The 14,798-nt window shown below is 35.1% G+C and overlaps 1 protein-coding gene across 9 annotated transcripts in view; it reads right to left on the bottom strand.

Moving 5' to 3' along the window:
• Window positions 1-14,798, bottom strand: part of TTN (titin) — a 299,036-nt gene that overhangs the window by 176,364 nt on the left and 107,874 nt on the right. For all 9 annotated transcript variants that reach the window (XM_088135751.1, XM_088135752.1, XM_088135753.1 and 6 more), the window contains 21 exons: window positions 14,212-14,499; window positions 13,200-13,292; window positions 12,814-13,096; window positions 11,172-11,355; window positions 10,229-10,318; window positions 9,839-10,106; window positions 9,472-9,732; window positions 8,738-8,947; window positions 8,526-8,603; window positions 8,395-8,421; window positions 7,306-7,353; window positions 7,143-7,199; window positions 6,971-7,036; window positions 6,297-6,380; window positions 5,814-5,897; window positions 5,338-5,415; window positions 4,508-4,879; window positions 3,779-3,871; window positions 2,510-2,587; window positions 1,573-1,638; window positions 176-259 (listed from right to left, as the gene is read on the bottom strand). In XM_088135751.1, the coding sequence (XP_087991877.1) occupies window positions 176-259; window positions 1,573-1,638; window positions 2,510-2,587; window positions 3,779-3,871; window positions 4,508-4,879; window positions 5,338-5,415; window positions 5,814-5,897; window positions 6,297-6,380; window positions 6,971-7,036; window positions 7,143-7,199; window positions 7,306-7,353; window positions 8,395-8,421; window positions 8,526-8,603; window positions 8,738-8,947; window positions 9,472-9,732; window positions 9,839-10,106; window positions 10,229-10,318; window positions 11,172-11,355; window positions 12,814-13,096; window positions 13,200-13,292; window positions 14,212-14,499 (2,892 nt within the window). The remainder of the gene's footprint in view (window positions 1-175; window positions 260-1,572; window positions 1,639-2,509; window positions 2,588-3,778; window positions 3,872-4,507; window positions 4,880-5,337; window positions 5,416-5,813; window positions 5,898-6,296; window positions 6,381-6,970; window positions 7,037-7,142; window positions 7,200-7,305; window positions 7,354-8,394; window positions 8,422-8,525; window positions 8,604-8,737; window positions 8,948-9,471; window positions 9,733-9,838; window positions 10,107-10,228; window positions 10,319-11,171; window positions 11,356-12,813; window positions 13,097-13,199; window positions 13,293-14,211; window positions 14,500-14,798) is intronic.

Below are 14,798 nucleotides of genomic sequence, written 5' to 3'. Positions count from 1 at the left end.
AAATAAAAGAACGAGGCAACTCTTTTTCATGGGGGACAGTTCTGTGCTATGCTCAAAGCTGCCATATTCAGAAGAGAGCATTGAATAGAGACAAATGCATTTAATTGGCCCATTTCTTTTTTTACCCTAGACAAGGTGGTAAGAGAGAAAAGAAATGATATATGCTTTTAACTACCTGAACCATATTTATATTCTTCTTCTTCGTGATAGGAAACAGTCACTTTTTCCTCTGAAATAGTCCATTTCGGTTCAGCTGGGACTGAAATAAGAATTCAGTCAAAAATATGAAATTAAACATATGAAACTGATTTACAAACACATATCTACTACATTATGCACCAGGATTCCAAATAAAAAGTTGCTATAAGTAAGACGTAAGGATAGGAAAAAATTCCAAGACTGAATGATCTGATCACAAATCAGGCCAGTCCAAATGTTCTAGAAAGCATTTCAAGGTTGGATGAGTTCAGGAACTTTTAGAATAGCCCATTTTCAGGTTGAAACATTCTGTGGCAAAACATTTTGCATAGCCCTAGAGAACAATTATTTGACACCAGAAAGCAAAACTGCATTGTCAAAGAGCAATCACAGTTTCCTATGCAAATGTTACAAGCAGAATAAAGAAAATAGCCATTTCCAAAAATTGCAAAGATGAGAATTTTGAAGTATATGCATGCTTTGGAATATACCCCCCCCCAAAACCCACCCCAGTGTCCATGAATAAATGTAAAGACTTCCTCGTTGAGCTTGATTCCTGATAACTTTATGGTCATCTCCATGTACTTTCTTGGGAACAATAAGGAAGTGATCATCTAAGATTTTTTTTTTTTTACTTTCCCAGTCTAACCCATGCCTGGAATTCCTGCTAACTGGTCTGCTGGGCATAGTGCCCTTTAGATGAATGTCAAATATCACACAGGAAAAAAAAATCAAAGAACAGACTTTCCGTTCATATAAACTAAATTCTCTTATTTCCAATCGTGCACCCAAAGTATAATATACACTGTGCACCACTACATGGAATTGTGGTTTTTATTACATTGCCTTCTAATCGGAAACTCAGTGATGAGCACTGACCAACTAGTACAAAGTATTAAAACTTAAACCCATTAGTTAAGGGTATATTTCTTCTAGAACACCTTCCAATGAGGATTCACCATTTTAAGTAGCCATGGAATATTCATCTCTATTGGAAAAAGAATCCAAATGCTGGAGGGTGTGAAGGAAATACCCTTTTCAAATTCTTTTTTATAGTAGAATTTTTAGGAAGAGGCCTTGATTAATTGATAGGGATTCTGTACAGAACACTGTTCCTGTTGGATGGAGATTGGTTGTGACATTTTTTTAAAGTCCCATTATTTATTTTAATTTTCTATTCCTTCAATGGAATAACTGAACATGCATTCATAGGGGAAAGGCTAGTAGAATACTGAACTGAAAAAAGTGTGAACCACACCAGGAAAGATAGGAAAAATGAATGGATATTATTTATATAAATCAGTGTTCATATATGACATAGGACACTGTTTCACAAGAACACAGAAAGAAATGGAAAAACTTGAGATTTTGTACCTTTTCGTTCTATAACTTCCTCATGGACAAGCATCTCTGCAGGTTTTTTGGATGGAACTTCTGGAGCTTTAAGGATATAAAAGGTAAGTCCCAAATATATGAAAGATATCAAAATCTTTCAAGCATAATTAAGGATAAAATAATAAACCAATAAACCAATAAATAAATAAATAAATAAATAAACAAACAAACAAACAAATAAATAAATAACATTTTAAAGCCGCCTTCCCGATCCTGTTGTGTTGGGTCAGGCTGGCTGAGCATTCTGGAGGCTAAAGTCCAAACACATTTGACTGACAGGCACCAGATTTAGGAAGATTGTTTTAAAACTTAGCAAGGGAAATAAAAGGAACCAAATAAAATGAGAAAAGGGTAGAACATATTTAGAAAGGAGAAAACTGATACCCAGTAAAAACAGCAAAGAAACTGAGATGTGTTTCAACCTTTTTTCTAAATCAAGCTGAACAGAACTTGTACTGTGTGACTATTTTAATATCTTCTGAATTTTCCCCTATTACTTATGTGAGTATAGCAACCCCAGATAATTAGCTAGATATATTGTAACGATTAGCTAGATGCCATTGCTTTTAATGGATTATTTTAAATTTCTTTGATTCCATAGATAATAACAATTGTTATTAAAAAATCATGAGTATATCATATGTTGAGACTGTAATTATTTTAAGTGCTTAGGACATATCACTTAATATTTTAAAAAGATCATTATTAGCAATAGAAGTCTTTTTATACATGCAATTAAAGGGACATATTTTGAAGCCATTTTGGAAGTAGGCCAAGGATCACACAACATTAGAATGAGGAGCATGCACACATTTTACTCTGGTGTTCCTATATTTCACTGATATTAAATTAAAGCAAAAATATTAATAGCACCATTCATTGTTAAAAACCTAATTTAATTTTTGTTCATCCTTACCTTTAACTCTTCTCAGTCGTTCTTCCTCCAGCTGCTGAGCTGTTTTTGCCACCTCTTCAGTTACAGGCTTCCGAATAACTAAAGGGGATTTAAAACACTTAGTATGACTTTGTGTCTAAATATTTTAGCCTTGAGATGATCAGATCCTTTACTATACGCTATTTTTAAAATCATGTTGGATTCTAGAAGAAAGTCTCTGCTGTTTCTGAGATGGACCATAGTTATGCCCTGGATTGGCCTGTATTTGTCCTTAATAAGAGAGAGAACCGATAAGACAAATAAGGACAGAGAAGAATAAGAGTCTATTTCTTAAGTGACTTTGCTTCCACTTTCACCAACACTACCTCTATCCTATCCTACTTGCAGATGGCAAAAAAGAGGAGAAGCATGCATTCCATTTCACTGACTTCTTGGAAAGGCATATAAATTTGGGATCTGTGTTTACCAAATTATGTTGTTCTCATGACAGCTTTTGAATCTTGTCCCTGCCCAACTGCTTCAATCAGTGATGGAGGATCCACTGGCACTGGTGGCTTCTTTCAGGACCCCACTCCTTTGAATACTTGCTATGGCAATCCTACCTAATTTCTGAGACCGACTGGGGAGGTTAGAATGAAAACTTCAGGGTCTCCCTCTCCACCTCTAGAAACTCCTGATATTGGAGATTCCTTTTGTTCTCTTTGTTCCCAAGTACTTCACACTAAAAGTTCAGAGCTGAGATATTTCATTTCAGAATTATTGATATAGTCATGAATGGTGTTGAGAAGGAATAACTGATTAACAGTTTGGATTTACTGATAACAATCCTTTTAATAAGTGAGATGAAGCAGAACATAACCTGACAGAGTGTTGCAGTATCCAATTTTTTTTTTATTTATTAGATTTCTCTCCAGAAATCTCCATATTAAGACTGGACAAACAGAGATAGTGAGTTTTATACACTTAACAACAAAAATATGAATTTAACACAACGTTTATGACTAGGATTCAGCATGTCTTCATTCTACATGAGCCAAAAATGGTTCCACACATGAATAATTGGCAGACTAAAAATATCTCTGGGGGGCAACCTTATCTTGGTAGTATAGAGCCTCTGCCTTGGACTCTAGTATTTTAGAACCCATGTTATTTAGAAAACCCTATTGTTTTCTAAACAATCTACTATATAAAAGTAAACTTGCTAGTAAATATGTGCTTTAAAAAAGCAAATTTTAGACAAAACATGCTGCAGTAGAAAGTATGTCAATGCTAGGATTTTAATGCCCAAACCTTTCTGTGTAATGATTTTTTTCTTTTCTTCTTTCTTGGCTGAAATTTCTGGTGGTTTTCGCACAGGCTCTGGCTTTTTAGGAACTTGGACCACTGTAACAGGCATAAAACTTGTTTCAAGAAAGATACTGTTCGATCTTTGACACATGGCATCCATATCTCATGCTAATTTAGAGCGCTATTAGTTGACATTATTTTATTCATTTTACTCTCTTTCCTGTCTATGTCCCTGTTCTAAGAGCATGACATCAGTTTAAGAAAATGTTATAAAATAAAAATAGAATATTTAATTTTATATATATATAAAAGGTTTTATATATATAAAAAAGGTTAGGATCATATAATGGTAGCAAAGGAAAAGATGAGGTGAATCTTAACAGAATAAAAGTTTATTTAATGTCATTAAGTGCTGCATATACATTTTTAAAATATTCTACCATCATTTTGTCATACCAATTTCCTTATTTGAACAAATATTACTTACACTGCTGTTCACATGTTGGCAGAATTAGCCTGGCCAAGCCTATGCACTAAATCATTTTAGTCAATTAAATAGCTGCAAAAAAATAAAATGTGTAGCTTTTTTAATCCTATGGAATTACCATCCCCATCATCCAGAAAGGTCAGTAAAACAATAGATATTGATAGATTTAATGATCTATGGAAGTTATTATATAAAAGAGAAAGAAGGGAAAAAAGGGAAATTGTCTTTCTAAAAAAGTAATATACCTTCTTCGTGATAAACTGGCTTTTTCTTGTAAGTTACTTCTTTTTCTGCATATGTCCATTCATCTTCTCCTTCGTCATAACCTTCTTCTTTTTCATAATATTCATGTTCCTCCCCATAATCCTCTTCCCACTCCTCCCGATAAGCTGGTTTTTTCTCGTAAATTACTTTTCTTTCTTCATATGTCCATTCCTCTTCCCCTTCATCATAACCTTCTTCTTTTTCATAATATTCCTGTTTCTCCCCATATTCCTCTTCCCATTCTTCATATGCTTCTTTGCGAACCTCATAGATTTCTTCCTTCTTCTCATAAACAGGCTCCTTCTTCTTAATCACAGTTGTGACTTTGATCTTTTCAGGTTTCTTGGCTGGAACTTTCACATATAAAACATTGCATGAACCATTGAGATCAGTATTCTCATACATTAATAAATCCATGAGCTCAGAAACAGTACATGGTTGCTTTTTCAAAGATATATCATTTATAAAACATGAGCAATATTTTTTTGTTCAAGACAGATGTATTTATTATAAGTTGAAAGTGATTTGCCAAGTGAAAATCCTAATTCTCTCCTCCTCCCATGTTTGGCTAAGATATTTAATATATTGATCATATACATTAGTAATTTATTCAGCAAGCACATCTGTCATAAGATGAGAACACAAATGTTGCAGAAAGGAAGAATTCAACATGAATTGGATTATCAGAAATTATGATGACTAAAGAGGAATGAAGAATAACATCCACATTTTTAATTGCCTAAGTAAAGAGCTCTTTTCCGTGCAACAGATTATTTTCTGGGGAAATACATTTCAGTCTTTGATTACTTACCTTTGGTTGGAATAATTTCTTCTACTTTGGGGACTGGGACTGGGGCAGGAGGTGGTGGTTTCGGTTTCCTTACTGGTTCTGAAACATTTTAAAACATATCTAATAAGAAGTTTGTTTCCCCACCATGCAACTGCACTTCAATGTGATCTGATTTTGATTTGATCTATACAAACAACACTGAGATGGCACTGGATTCAGTTTACCAATTTATACAATGAGATATTTAATATATTGATCATATACATTAGTAATTTATTCAGGAAGCACATCTGTCATAAGCTGAGGACATCTGTCATAAGATGAGAACACAAATGTTGCAGAAAGGACGAATTCAACATGAATTGGATTATCAGAAGTTATGATGACTAAAGAGGAATGAAGAGTAAATCCACATTTTTAATTGCCTAAGTAAAGAGCTCTTTTCCATGCAACAGATTATTTTCTGGGGAAATACATTTCAGTCTTTGATTACTTACCTTTGGTTGGAATAACTTCTTCTACTTTGGGGACTGGGACTGGGACTGGGGCAGGAGGTGGTGGTTTTGGTTTCCTTACTGGTTCTGAAACATTTTAAAACATATCTAATAAGAAGTTTGTTTCCCCACCATGCAACTGTACTTCAGTGTGATCTGATTTTGATTTGATCTATACAAACAACACTGAGATGGGGCTGGATTCAGTTTACTAATTTATACAATGAGATATTTAATATATTGATCATATACATTAGTAATTTATTCAGTAAGCACATCTGTCATAAGCTGAGGACATCTGTCATAAGATGAGAACACAAATGTTGCAGAAAGGAAGAATTCAACATGAATTGGATGATGAGAAGTTATGAAGACTAAAAAGGAATGAAGAGTAACATCCACATTTTTAGTTGCCTAACTAAAGAGCTCTTTTCCATGCAACAGATTATTTTCTGGGCAAACACATTTTGGTCTTTGATTACTTACCTTTGGTTGGAACAATTTCTTCTACTATGGGGACTGGGACTGGGACTGGGGCAGGAGGTGGTGGTTCTGGTTTCCTTACTGGTTCTGAAACATTTCAAAACATACCTAATAAGAAGTTTGTTTCCCCACCATGCAACTGCACTTCAGTGTGATTTGATTTTGATTTGATCTATACAAACAACACTGAGATGGGGCTGGATTCAGTTTACCAATTTATACAATGAGTCGTGTATTAATAAGCACTTATCACTCCCACTGAAGTTTTAACAGTGCAATTTACCTATACCAAAAGTACACCCACTAAATTCAATGAATTTAACAGATATAGGATGACATTTAAAGAGCAAAAAACAAGACATAAAACATGAGAAAAACATCCTAAATATGCCTTTTTTTCAAATTCAGCTGTTACAATCTAATATAATAAAGCTGAAACCAAATCACTCCCCATTTCAAAGGTCAGGAGACCCAGTGAAACTCTTTTACAGAGCCCAATATGCATATGTAGCCTCTTCAGGAGTTAGGCTCTGGGTCATTCACTGTAACACGTGAAATACACTGAAGTTTTTAGAGGAACATGAATGAAGCTCAAAAAGATATGATAATTTTTCTTCATTAATACATTGTTCTTTATAAATGTGCTTTATACCCTGGGAAGAAACAACTTGACATACCTTTAGGAGGTGGAACTTCCTCTGGGACTTTTGGAGTCACCTTTTTGATGATTTTCTTTTTAATCACTTCAAAAACAAAAATGAAATTAATTAAGCAGCTAAAGAAACTGATCAAATAGAATATTTGGAAATATCCCTTGAATACATGTTCTGAAATGCAAGGCTGCAATACCTTTTTCTTTTTTCTTTTCTTCTGGCACAGGGATGAAGATAGGAAGAACAGGAACATCTTACAGAAAAAGGATTATATTTATTAAAATCTTTTCATGGTGCACCCAGTTCTTAAATACTTCTTTGCCTAACTTAATAACGGTCTTTTTAAAAGTAAACCTTACCTTCAGCTGGAACTTCAACTGGAACTGCAACTCGGGCATCTGGGACATCTGGGAAGCCAATGAACAAGTAACAGAGTGATCATATTAATCTAGTTATATGCTGCATGCTAATAGTATTTTAATTTTCCAAGCATCGAGCCTTCTGAATCTAAATTGGCATTGTACATGCATCAAGAGATCTGTCAGCAGGCTGGGCAGAACCTGAAAATTGGTAAGGAGTAAAAAAATCTTTGGAGGGGGGAGCCCTAAAAATCCAATTACCTTGAAAAATAGTCCCTTAGGAATGAGAATGAACCATTGGGCTAGAAAGCTGACTGGCAGAGGGGAAAAATGCAAAAACAATAGTAGGGAGGAACAAAACAGAGCATCCTGAAAGAGAGTCTAACCCGAAGCAGTAAAACTCCATATTGCAATATTTTGTTGTTGGAATCACTTATTGCAAATTACTGTTTCCCTTGAGAAAGTTTGTTATAGGTGGTGAACTCTTTCCACTTTAGATGGCTTTTTGTGGTGCATGACGATCATATTACAGAACATGCAGCACAGGCAGAACCACCACCAAATGAGCATAATTATAAAGTATTACCAGCAACAACACAACCACAGATACAATAAAAAAAACATTTCAGCTGGATGTGTTCTTATATTTACAGCCAACTATAGAAGAAGTTTAACTGACACTTAACTATTTATGCAGAAGTATAAAAGAACCCGAAGCAGATTTTTCTGTATGCAACAATGCACTTTCATTAACGTGTGACACACCGTGCACGGGGGGTCTTCACAGCAGTTGCTTTAACTGAGCACAAAGAAGTGGCCAATAAAAATAAAAAGGTTTGGTGTTTGATGTTTCATAGTGGGCTAGAGACCACTAAGATGGCATGCGGAAGGATGGGAGAGTGTTGCCCCCGGGTGCCATGAGTTTTTATCCATTTTTATTCTGCTTGTTCGTTTTTGTTTGTTTTTACTGTTTCGTGTTCATCCCAGGGTTGTGGTGACAACATGGGCAGCTATAAAAGTCTTTTAAAATAAATACATGTACAAAAATAAAAGGTAGCTCAAAAGGCATTCATTGTGTTTTTTCCTTACCTGGAGGCTTTACTTCCAGTTTAATCTCTGCAAGAGAAGAAATCAAACTTGTAGTTGGAATGATTTTGACTTCAGAAATATTATTCAGCAAGACAGTGCATACTTGAAACCTGGAGTGAAGAGGGACTAACCTTTAGTAGTAAGGTAGAGTTCAGCAGTGCTTCTTGCTTCACCTCTTGGCTCAAGGCGAGCAATAACTGAATACACTCCTAATGAATGAATGAATGAATGAATGAATGAATGAATGAATAAATAAATAAATAAATAAAGGTATGATGATATTTATGGCAGTTTACACATTTTTAGAGATAGGAAAAACTAGCAAGAAAGAGAGTAAGATCACCTTCATCATCTGCAGTAACGTTGTGGATAGTCATATAATGGCATCGGCCTTCGCTCCTAAAGCTGTACTTCAGACTCTCCTTGAGCTCTGTTGCCCCTTTGTACCATGTGACGACGGCATCATCAAAGGAGACTTCACACTCAAAGGTTGCAGATTGGAATTCACTGACCACAATATTTTGGATGGTCTTTGTAAACTGAATTGGTTCAGCTGTGGTTTTCGAAACAAATGAAAAATAGGACAATTACTCTCATCTTTCATTTGGTTTTGCTTCTTTTTACAATTTTGTGCGCACAAATATATGTATGCATGCTTAAGTGTGTGCATATGTGTAGGTATACTCATACCCATTCATGTTTCAATTCAAAGACATAAAGAGATACAAAGAAAAGAGCCTTCGGTGTTTGCATGAGAATACACTCTTACTTTCAAAATGGATTTGAGATATCAGGTAATTATTACAATATCTCTCATACCAAAATTAAAGGAAGCACAGGAGACAAATTGAAGTTAATTGTTGTAATCATAGCAAAATCAGATCATAAGAAGAAACAAATGAGTTTAAAATCCTATCATCAAGTTATGAGAAAGTTGAAAAAAAAAGATAAATCGTAATTAAATATGTGACAATAAATTAAAAAATAACTTCAGAAAAGCAACTATGTTATTAAGATGTGATTAAGAATGATCTAAGCCTGCTTATTTTTATGGAAAAATAAATTCTTTTTACAAACCTTCAATTGTTAGCTCAGCAGTTGTCTCTAGATGGTCAAATCTGCAGGTATATTGTCCCTGGTCTTCTGTTCTTACATCTTTGATGATGAGTCTATGCACTTTGTCGGAGACATCTGTGGAATATCTACCTCCTATATGAAGGACTTTTCCATTTCTGTACCACTGAGATTTTGCATTTGGCACAGAGAATTGACAAACCAAAGAGCAGGTAAAGCCTTCTTTGAGGGAAGTATCACGCAAATGACGTTCAACTGCAGGTTCTGTTAGCAAGTTAAAATGCATGTTTTAGAAAATACCAGCTAAAAACTACATCAAATAATTTTAAATATTTGCTTGATCAAAATGTTGCACTAATTTTGCACTTACCAATCACGTTAAGCTTAGCACTGGCAATATGTGGACCACAGACCACTCTGTAATTTGCCTGATCTCCAAGTTGACAATTCCTGATTTTAAGTATATGCCGGTCTCCTTCAATTCTGATTTCATACTTCTTGCTTGAGATCAATCTCTCTGTGCCTTTGTACCAGGACAGTTTGATTTCTGGATAATTTATTTTAATATCACATTCAAAGATAGCATCTTCATCTGTTAATACAGTCTGATCTTCAATATCTCTGATCAAAGTAACGGGCTGAAAAACATTTTTCATATGTTTTGAATCTCTGTGTTAAGCACGAGTCTCACTGTATAATAACTCTGTAAACATGCAGCATTAATTATATATTATTATAATTGAAGTATGACATTAATTACCTCTGTTTGTGTAAGCCTTTGCTGAATGAATGCTACAAGTTCATCAAACTCTTGTTCTTCTCTCCTTGATCTCTCTTTTACTTCAATCTCCTGTTGAAACCAAGACCATGAATTAACATGATTTTTTTCTTTTTATGTTCCACTTTATAAACAGTGCAAACCAACACAAACACCAAAACCTTATTAACCTAAAGGAAATATGTATATCTGTTGCAGAACAAATTGCTTCTGTACATTATGGCTAGCTTTTAACATTTCTGGAATACCAAATTTAGCACCCTACTCAGAATTATCAAAAGTACCAAACTACTTTTTTTTCTCTTTGTCTGCTCTTCCTGATTGCAAGTGTTAAAAATGTTCATTTTAAAATCTGTTATTTTAATCCTTGGAGAAAGAACATGAAATTGCTTAGTACAGCTTTCCTCAAACTGGTGCCCTTCAGATATATTGGACTTCAGTCCCTGTAATTCTCACGATAGTTGGTGGGAGAAACTATTGTAGAAAAAATATCTTTTTAGGGATGGGTAGAGATTATAGCCCACAAACTTAATCATAGACATTATTTTTGATTAGTAAAGTCCCTCTATAACTAACACATTTCTGAATCAGGTGAACAGCTCTCAAAACTTACTAGGCGTTACCTCCTATCCAGAGAAAGGTAAAGTACCTCCCCCCACCCCCCGCCAATAATGTGGGATTATTGCAGCATCCAGAATGGAAGGAAGGGTTTTGGCTTTTATTAACAACCAGAAAGATCATATATAAATGTTGGGGAGAAACTACCCCAAATGATTCCATAGGGTATTGGAGTCAATAATGATGCCCATTGCAGAATATTAATTTTAAATGAATAATTCTACCTTTTAAACAGTGAACACATTTCTTAAAGCAACAGAACTATGGTTTAAAATGATTTTGTAAGAAATGAAATATTGGTGTTTACCAGTCTGTGTGTTTCTTCTCCCTGGGTTTCTTTTAGCAACTCAAATGCTTGCAGGAGACCTCGGAAATCTGTGATTCCATACATGCGAGCATATTTCTCATATTCTTTGGGATCTACATTTTTTAGGAGTTCCATGATATCAATTGCCTGTTCTTCCTCATCTTCCTTCCTTTTTGTGGGAGTTCTGCAGAAATAAAGAAATTACTTACTAAGCAAATAGACACCAACATCGATTTAACTTAGAGTTTGTGGGGAATGGTTTATAATTTTTCCAAGATTCTAAGCATCTTCACACTAATAAAGTAGGGTTTTTTGCTAAAGGAACTCTTAATGCTCACAGCCTTGATTGCAATCTTATAGCCATTTATCAGGGCTAAGTCTCCTTTAACAGAGTTGGACCTACCGCTGTGTTTCACTTTCAGTGTTACATTTTTAGGCAAAGCCTCCTACAGAAGAATGTAAGGGGCTTTGCTCTGGCAGATGGAGAAAACCAAAGTGGTGAAAATTGTTGTCTTCCCCTTTTAGTAGCAACATCATTTTGAGCAGAATTTTGCTTGGATATGCTCAGGATCCAACCCAATAAAATTTACAAAATTGTATATACTATGCTATGGTGATTAAAACATTACATTTGGAGAGTATTGCTTCCATTAACGAAAACTTGTACAATATGTATTACAAAAATGTTCATTTGTTCAATTGATAGGGCTGCCCAATTAACAAGTTACTCAAGGTGGCTTACAAAGAAGATTCAAAACATAAGGGGAAAAGGTAATAATAAAAAAATAACAACAGCTATTCCAGGGAAGATAAAAAATTAAAACACAAATCCTCCAGTGGGTTCACAAATTGCCCTGCTGCAAGAAACAAGTCTTTAAGAACATCCTAAAGAATAACAGGGTTGGGGACATATGGACTTTTGGGGGAATGTTTTTCCAAAGACCACACATGGCATCCCAGACAGTACATCTTCAGGGTCCCATAATAGGACATTGTTTTATTGGTGGGATCTGGAGCCTGCCAACCCTGTCAGAGTGAATAGGACAGGCAGACAGTTGAAGATAGGTGATCCTGCAAACATCCAAGTCTCAAACCATGAAAGGCTTTATGAAAAACCCTAAGGACCTTGAATTGCACCTGGAAGCCAATTGTCAACCACTAAAATTTGCAGAGTTGAGATGTTACATGGGTGTACAGAAGTACATTCACATTCTGGACCAGATAGAACTTTTGAACAGTCTTCCAGGGCAAACCCATATAGAACACATTACAGTAGTGCAAACAAGAAGTGACTAAGGGATGAGTGACACCAAGGGTCTCACAATGTAGGAATGGGTACAATTGGTACATAAAATGGATTTATGTGAAGGCTCTCCTAGCCATCTGTTTTGTTTATATTTGTGGCATTTTAAAATGGCATGTTCAATAGCACCTCTTTTGGGTATCCCACATTCTATGTAATGTCTCACACATATAATTATTATTACTTTTAACAGGATAACTGCTGTTGTCCTCAGCATTAAAGAAAGATTAAGTAATACTTTCAGATGAGCTGAATTATATTTTATTCTCCAACTTCTAACTATTACGGCAAGTTTTCCTTCTTACAGTTTAAAATTACTGGGAAATGTTTAATACTTACTTTTTTAATTTTGCTCTTAGGTCACCTTCAATAACTTCTTTCCTTCGTTCCTCAACCTGAAGGTTGGCAGCACTTTCAATTTCACCATGCTCATTAAAAGCCACACATCTGTACTGCCCAGAATCAGTTTTTGTTGCATCCTTGATTTCCAGCTTGGCCTCATCTCCTTTTTGCTGGATTGTAATGCGACCTCCTTGATTAAGTTGCCTCCACTTTCCTTTCATCCATTTCACATTGGGGATCGGATCACCACCAACTTTAGCAATAAATGTTGCTACACTCTCTGTTTGAAAAAAGACACATAGTAAAGAAAATGTCAGTCATAGGTTGAAGGAAAAGAGTAGTCAACAGATATGGGAAACAAAATATTTAGAAGCTGGGCTTACTTTCAATTATAGTGATACTTCGAGGTTCAGAGACAAAGAAAAGCTTTCCGTCAGTTGGTACTGCCTTAGCAACTGGTACAGCTGTGGGTTTTTCTGGAAGGCAAAGTGAAGTTAGTAAGTTGTAGAACTGAAAATGCCTGCTGAAGTAAATATGGCTGTATGTAAAAGCAAGCTTCTGCCCACTTCATTATATGGACGTGAGGATTTGGCACATCAGAAGAAACATAAAAGTAAAATGATGGTGATGGGAATATGGTAGTTAAGAAGTGTGCGTAGCAAAGCAAGATTAGATATTGTCAAGAATGATTGGGTGCTAAATAAATATGGGTTGAATATATATGTGAGTGACAATACAAAATAAGTATGTTGAGGTGGTTTAGTCATATGGGTAGTATAAATGAGGACTGAATCACAAAACAAATATAAGAAAGAAGAGTGAATGGGTCAAAGGGAAGGCCAAGGAAGATGTGCTTTGATGGAGATGAGATTTTCAAAAAGAGAGAGATCAGAACTTAAAGACCAACATATGAATCAATCTATGGATATGATGAAAGCAAGAACGGTGTGCAAAGATAGAAAAATATGGAGAGGTATAGTGATTGGAGTTGGCATAAAGTAGATTTTCTTTTCTTATCTCGTGCCTTTAATTTCTTTCAATTATTATTTTGTATTTAATTTTCTGTACTTTGCATAATGTTGCTTATCCCAAAAGTGAGTGTCATGATAGGTATGTATGTCAATAAGAAGTAAAACAGCATTGACTAAAACTGCTGCAAATGCAGATTATGTATTAGAGCAATTTTGTCTGATTTAATTTCATTCAAACCAGTGTAAATTAAATACTATGACGATCAAGTACTATTATTAAGGGAAGTTTTGATGTACAACGATGCCTATTGTTATGTAAGCTATAGTGCATTACATGCCTGGCAAAATCATCTACTTTGACATGTTTACAAAGTCCTCATAGTAGCTCCTGTTCTCTCACTCTAAATATTCAATTTAACTGTACCTTTAACTGTCACTTTTGCCTTGGAAGAATCACTTCCAGCTGTGTTTGAGGCTTTGCACACAAATTCGCCAGAATCAGTTTTAGTAACTGCTTGGATTTCTAAGAGAGCAGTTCCGTTTGCAAAGCTGAAGCTGCATTTGTCAGTTGATCTCAGTTCTCTCCCAGCTTTTAGCCACTGGATCCTAATTGGCTGTGATCCAACGACATGGCAAACGAGTTGCAGGATTTTGCCTTCGTCTATTGTCACTGATTTAAGAGGTCGATCAAATACCGGAGGCTTTTTGGGTTCTGAAACATGACAACATTAAGAAAGCAAGAGGAAGGAAGTAGTTAGACTACCAATCATCTTAAATGATAAGGCACATATCCAGGCAAGAATGCAATGCAGTGAATTAATTCCATTTTCTCAGTACAATATTTTTATAGGAAAAGTTGTGTAGCAGAAAAAAGGATTTTCTGTAGGGTATCGTACAGAAAGGTGATAGTGAGCATGTTTTAAGGTAATATACAAAGTGCTTGATACGTAATGTTCATTATCTATCTTTTATGCTAAACTTAATATGAATATTGTTAAGATGAAGGTCATT

This window comes from Python bivittatus, unplaced genomic scaffold, assembly GCF_059951505.1.
Source record: "Python bivittatus isolate LINGU-HERP-01145 unplaced genomic scaffold, Pbiv_v1 ctg000200_np1212, whole genome shotgun sequence".
NCBI classification, from domain to species: domain Eukaryota; kingdom Metazoa; phylum Chordata; class Lepidosauria; order Squamata; family Pythonidae; genus Python; species Python bivittatus.
The sequence above is the reverse complement of the archived record's forward strand: the minus strand, read 5'-3'. Positions and strand labels throughout refer to the sequence as shown.